At 33.2% G+C, this 6,823-nt stretch overlaps 1 protein-coding gene across 2 annotated transcripts; it reads left to right on the top strand.

Moving 5' to 3' along the window:
• The first annotated feature begins 3,038 nt into the window (after positions 1–3,038).
• On the top strand, positions 3,039–6,590 carry LOC112031463 (membrane-anchored ubiquitin-fold protein 1). 2 transcript variants are annotated; one of them, XM_024064159.2, is made up of 5 exons: positions 3,039–3,311; positions 3,819–4,124; positions 5,579–5,743; positions 6,151–6,227; positions 6,326–6,590. In XM_024064159.2, the coding sequence occupies exons 2-4, from the start codon at positions 3,992–3,994 to the stop codon at positions 6,204–6,206; spliced, it is 354 nt and encodes a 117-aa protein (XP_023919927.1). In that variant the 5' UTR covers positions 3,039–3,311; positions 3,819–3,991; the 3' UTR covers positions 6,207–6,227; positions 6,326–6,590. The 2 variants fall into 2 exon arrangements, with proteins under 2 accessions (XP_023919927.1, XP_023919926.1); XM_024064158.2 differs by having other exon boundaries at positions 3,041–3,311; positions 6,151–6,237.
• The last annotated feature ends 233 nt before the right edge of the window (positions 6,591–6,823 follow it).

The raw sequence follows: 6,823 nt of genomic DNA, 5'->3' as shown, positions 1-6,823 counted from the left end.
TTTTCCTAATTGGATAATCAGGAAATTGTGCTCGCAACCTAATTATTTGAGCAAGAAGCCTAGCAAATGCAACATTTCTAGTAGAAAGTAAACATACATGTGACCATCTGGTTGATGCATCAATTAAAACCATAAAATACTTGAATGGACCACAAGGTGGGTGTATTGGTCCACATATATCACCCTGAATTCTTTCTAAGAAAGATGGACACTCAACAACAATCTTTGAATGTGATGGTTTGGTAATTAATTTACCTTGAGAACATGCACTACATGGATAATCACTAGGTAAAAGAATCTTCTGGTTCTTTAAGGGATGTCTGAGAGTTTTCAATAATTCGACGCATCATTATTGATCCTGGATGACCTAGACGATCATGCCAAAGCATAAAAACCTTTGGGTCCGAACACTTCTGGTGTATTGCAACATTTGTTTCAATTGTTCTCATTGTAGTATAATATAACCCAGAAGAGAAAATAGGCAGTTTTTCTAATATGAGCTTCTGGCCCGATACTATTGAAGTAATATAAAGAAATTCTTCACTGCCTTCTTATTGTTTCAATATGATAACCATTATAACGTATATCCTTAAAACTAGTAAATTTCTGCTTGATTTAGAAGAATAAAAAGCATCATCAATACAAAATTTTGTGCCCTTTGGCAACATGATAATCGCTCTTTCAGAGCCTTCAATTAAGTTTGATGAACTGTATTGTATTGACATTGGCTTTGCATAATTTTAAAGTGTGAAAATATTTTTTTATCTTTAAGGATCGTATAAGTTGTTGCACTGTCTACTAGACAAAAATCTTCTTTATTCATCTTGGAATTGATTTTACCAGTAGGACCCATACATCTTCATATATGCAAAACATAAATTAAACTTTATTACTTTAAATATAAATAAAACATATCAAAATAAAAATACTTATTACAATGCCATAATATAATGAAAAAAAAATTAATTGGTATGGACATATCCATCACCAATCATATTTATTAGAATATGATAATATAATAAAAGAAAAATAATTAATTGGTATGGACATTTCCATCACCAATCAAATTATCAAATTTTCCATCAACATCCTCAAAGAAATCAGAGACATCAAGATGAGTCATATCCACTCCATTTGGAAGTTCAAGATAATTCATGGGATCTTCAAGATCATCATGATCAACAAAGTTTGTTTCAATTCCCTTTTCCCTTTTCTTTTATGGAGGCTTGGTAGAGATCTACCAAATGTTTAGGAGTGCGACAGGTACGTGACCAATGACCTTCCATCCCACACCTATAACACTTATTTTCATGACCGTTTGATGGTTTATTTTGTAAACCCTTGCCATTTTGATTCTTTTGATGGTAAGGTGTGTTATTCATTTTTGAAGAATTATGAGTACGATCCTCTTTATATTGATTGTTCCATCCACGGCCACGACCACGCCACGACCACGCCCACGACCACGAACATAATTTCCTCTATGTTTATCAAATGAGGTTCCATTCGCTTCAGGGAATGGAGTAGAGCCGGTCGGGCGAGATTGGTGGTTTTTCAACAAAAGCTCATTATTTTGTTCAGCCACTAGAAGACATGATATCTGTTTAGAATATTTTGTGAACTTACGCTCTCGATATTGCTGCTGCAGGAGCATATTCGAGGCATGAAATGCAGTAAATGTTTTCTCTAACATGTCTTTATCAGTGATTTTTTCCCCACATAATTTTAATAGTGAGATTATTTTAAAAAGTGCAGAATTGTACTCACTCACACTTTTAAAATCTTGCAACCTCAGGTTCAACCAATTATAACGAGCTTTTGGGAGGATTACAGATTTTTGATTCTCATATCTTTCCTTTAAATCATTCCATAAGACAAGAGGGTCTTTTACTGTAAGGTACTCAGATTTTAATTCTTCATGGAGATGATGGCGAATAAAAATCATTGATTTTGCACGATCCTGCAGGGATGCTTGATTGCCAACCTTAATTGTATCTCCAAGGTTCTTTGCCTCTAGGTGAATCTCAGCATCAAGGGTCCATGACAAGTAATTCTTGCCCGAGATGTCAAGGGCAGCAAATTCAAGTTTAGTAAGGTTTGACATCTATATAAATATATAATTACGTAAGAAATTAAATAACTAAATATATATATATATATATGTTATCATACACAACAGTACTACATATACATGTTCAAATTTAATTGTAATGAACCAATATTTTACATTTTTAAAGATTAGCAGTACACGAAATATATAGCTATAGGTATAAATAAACGTGAAGACAATATATATTACTAACCATTTTAACAATTTAAAAAAAAAAAACTAAATAAACATGAATCTCATAATATATAATAATAGGATAACGTGAATCTCATAACAATATACAATAATAGGATAACGTGAATCACATAAAAATTTTAATCAATTAAAATCATGAAAAATATGAGCATAAAATATAAAGACAAACAAATAGAACAATTAGTAATTCTTTAAAAAGAAAACTTACAGTGAGTTAAAAGAACTACAAAAATAATCTTTGATGTTTGAAGAACAATGGGATCCTTTCCAAAATTAGGTAGAAACTCGTGCTGATAACGTGTTGTGAAATGATGAAAAATATATAAAACAAAGTAAAAGGAACAAGAAATATAGATTGATGAACTCTTATATTCAAGTGGTCATCCACAATTCTTTTGATCTCTCTTCGATGTGTACAACAATATATAGGACCTTAGAATACTTGTAGAGTTTATGGGATAATATTGTAATAATGAGTATAATTATGGACATACATCTCCCTAATAGACTTTACATATTTCAGTCTTTACACATCCCAAATAACCTTTTCATTGCTCAAATTTTATGCATTCTAATCAAACTTTATTTTTAACATACACATTTTTAAATATTTTTTAACTTACGCGTATTTCAAAAAACTACTAAACATTTCACATGCTATTCTACCAAACACCTCTTGGTGTTGTTACCGTTTGTAACATTCCAAGTTTGGAAAAAAGGAGCAGACTTTAAAAATAAAAAGAGATCAAAAGCTGTCCATTTCCATAGCCCTTTAGGCTTTTAGGGGGTTAGAAGATGGCAAAAAGAATGGAGTCACTGACCTCGGATTTGGAAGACTTTTAAAACTCCGAACAGCCTCGTCCCTGGAAACTTATTTGATCTCTTCCTCTGATTCTGACTTTTAGTATTAATTATTAGAACCTCCTCGACTTCTTCTTACTCTGCTTGGATTTCTTAACCAAAAGTTTTGGCAAAAGAGGAGGCCTCTGATCAGTTTCTGAGCCAAGTAAGACAACCCATTTAAGGTTTTTCAATTCTTTTTTTGATTGTTTCTTTTGGTTTTTGATTGATTTGGAGGTGACCCAGATGAAACTTTTTTAGTTGATTTTCGTTTTGTTTCGTTTTGTTTTGTTTTTGTTTTTCATTACACACCAATTCGAAGATTTGATGTTCTCTTTTTTTCTCTACTGAATACTAGCTGTTAGAGATTGTGTGTGTGGCTGTGGGTGTCACTGTGTCTTTTCTTGCTTTTCCTGGTTTTTGTGTCATACTCTCTATCAGGGTATTTGACTGTATTGGATTATATTTTGGAGATACACCAAACTAGGTAGGTTTGCTGCAGAATTTCATTGCTGGAAAATGGAAATCCCAATTCGACATAATTATTATTATTGTCATTATTTTTAGAAGTTTCCTTTTTTGTATTAGTTTCCAATTCCAGAATGCTTGGACTTGTTTCTAATAAATATCCTGCGCAAACAACACCTCTTTAATTCTTTGGTTTTTAACTCAGATTTGCAGAATACTCTACTGAGAATTTGATGAACTCTTCACGTGTGGAGGGCAATTTAAGTAATCAGTGGGCTATTGATTCCTAATAGCAATCCCAATTGACAAATTGATATTTTAAAGAAGGCCCAAGTGAGGATATTGGGTGTTGAAATTCTGTGTCTTGGATCTTTGAAGATGGCTGGGGTACAAGATCAATTAGAGATCAAGTTTAGGTTGACTGATGGATCAGATATTGGCCCGAAAAGCTTTCCTGTTGCGACAAGTGTTGCAACTTTAAAGGAAAGCATTCTTGCCCAATGGCCAAAAGGTTGGTTATCTTGTTTCTTCATGTTTTTTGTGTGTCTGATTTAATCCCACAAGCATCAGTATTGGCAAGCTTTTATCTTATCATAGTTCTTAATTGTGAAACATATTGTGGCAACTGTTTCATCATGTTCTGGGTTAAGACTGTTGGATGAGATATTAATATCTATTGTTTCAATGACTAAGAAGCTCTCCTTTGCTTTTTTTTTTTTTTTTGGTTCCATCTATGTAGTGCATTACATTTCCTTTTGAATTCATAAACCATTCATTGGAGTGGAACAGTTAAAGACAAATTTAGCCATTGCCATAATGATGACAGACTACTATAGCATCACCATGATATATCCTAGAAACAGACTCAGTAATGCTACAAACAAAATATTTTTCACAACATTTTTCACAACAGTTGACAAGTTTTTTTCTAGTTCTCATTTGGGCCCATGAAATTTTTGTGCCTCTAGACTTGTTGAAATGGATTGTATGTCATATCCTCTCAAAGCAACTGACAATAATCACTAGAGAGCCCATTATGGGAAAAAGAATGTAGGGTCCACCCCTACAAGAGATGGTAGTTACATATGCTAGTTACACCATAAACCCTCTCCCATTATGGACTATCTTAAATGCTCTGCGTGATAGGCAAGGGATAATTTCATTTGTATGTGACATTATATTGTCCAAGCGGTTATCATAAGTATATAATAGCATAAACATGTTGCTGTGTTACTTAATATCATTGCATTGATGAAGGTCAAATTTATTGGAAAATTAGGTTATTGTTTTGGAGGAGCATGCATGGGGCTCTCTTTTGGAAACTTGAATGGTGATATTAATGAATATAATGATATAAACCAACTTTCCCCATATGAGTTATACATGTCATCTCTCTCTATCTCAGACTTTTCATGGATTTTGTGTTTCTAATTAATCTCATGCTTGAGTTATTAGTTCCTCTCTCAAAGAAATTAGGCCGTCTGACATAAAAGAACCAATGAGAGACAGCTAATTTTTTTTTGTAATTGAATGAAGGTGGTCTGAAGTTCACTGGCAGTTCCCAAAAAATGCTGGGTTTATGCCCACAAGAGGGAAAGAGTAGGATGTAGCTGCCAATGCCACATTTGGTAATGGTCAAGGAGATTCAGATTTCCTGTTGACAGGCCTTATTTGATGGGCAATAATAAGACAGGTCATACTTGGTGAAAGTCAAGTACCTTATCTAAGTTTTTACTTTAAGTTGCAGTTGATATCTAAGCATTTGATAGCATTAATGAGTGACACTAAAAATGACAGCCTTTAGGTCTTACATTCCTTTTTTTTTTTTTTCTATATTTTGTTCTTTCTTATTTATTATGTATCCAAAGACCTTTTCTTTTTAAAATTTGTTTGTCTATGAGCTGGCAATTCCTCCATATTTAGCTATCCAAGATATATAAACGTGATATTATCTGATTTTTTTAGAGAAGGAGCATGGTCCGAGGACAGTGAAAGATGTCAAGTTAATAAGTGCAGGGAAAATATTGGAGAACAGCAGAACACTTGGAGAGTGCCAGAGCCCATTATGTGAGATCCCTGGCGGAGTTACAACCATGCATGTTGTTGTTCAGGCACCTTCTTTGGAGAAAGGTATAAGTGTGTTTTTGAGAAATTCCTCTAGTTTTTTTGCTGATACTTGACAATGAAAACAGATATTATTCCTGTCTCTTGGGTTGATTTGGTAGAGAGAAATATATAATATATCATTCTGTTTTGGTTCTTTTGATTATCACCTTAAGTAGTGATAACTGTGATATGGCTCCATTCTGCTGACTTCAATAATGGCAACTTCTTAACAGGAAAAGCACCAAACCAGGGCCAAGTAGCCAACTATGTTTATACATCTACCTAACTACGATTCTCCTTCCCCCCAAAAAAAAAAAAAAAAAAAAACACTACCTAACTTCTCTGACCCTTTCCCCAACTTCTAGAGTTTATTCTATGTATTGCTTCTACCTCATCTTTGATATAGTGAATCTTTTCCTCTAATTCAACAGATAAGAAAGCGACAAACCAAACAAAGAAGAACAAGTGCCTCTGTGTTATATTATGATTTGCAGTTTTAATAGTGGAGGTAACATAAAGTGAGTATGGATATTTCTATTTTGTTTTATTTTGGGTATAATGGTGGAGATAATCGCACCTATTTGGGTGTATGTTTCTCATTTACAGGTGTTGGAGCTATTATGATAATGAAAGTTGGTGATTGAGGCAGAATTATGCACATTTGGTATATTTTTTACGTTGTTAAAGTGTACCGGACTCTGTTATGAAATCATATCTCCAATTTTTATCTTGAAATTTTGTGTCATGCCTTATCAATTTTTCCCAATCTTACATCACATGTAAAATTTGTCTCGCCTGGCTTTGTATTCCAATTTAATGTTTGAGGCCATAAGTTGCCCAAATGCAAGAGCCAGAGAATTACATCCCAGAATTTATGAGGTGACCTCCATCTACATTTCACTTTTTATGATTTTGATTATATATATATATATATATATTATCCTCAAATAATCAAGTGATTTTATTTTTTTGGGTGCTGAATAACAAGTGAATGTTGTTGGTGGATGAAGAATGGTACCTCGTATAAAATTTCAAAGTACACAACCTATAACTATCAACTATTTATTATTATTATTATTATAAATTGCGTGCGAATCTCTTGCC

The sequence above is a fragment of the Quercus suber genome, unplaced genomic scaffold, assembly GCF_002906115.3.
Source record: "Quercus suber isolate HL8 unplaced genomic scaffold, Cork oak 2.0 scaffold_206, whole genome shotgun sequence".
Taxonomy (NCBI): Eukaryota; Viridiplantae; Streptophyta; class Magnoliopsida; order Fagales; family Fagaceae; genus Quercus; species Quercus suber.
Note: the sequence above shows the minus strand (reverse complement) of the source record. Positions and strands in the feature narration are given on the sequence as shown.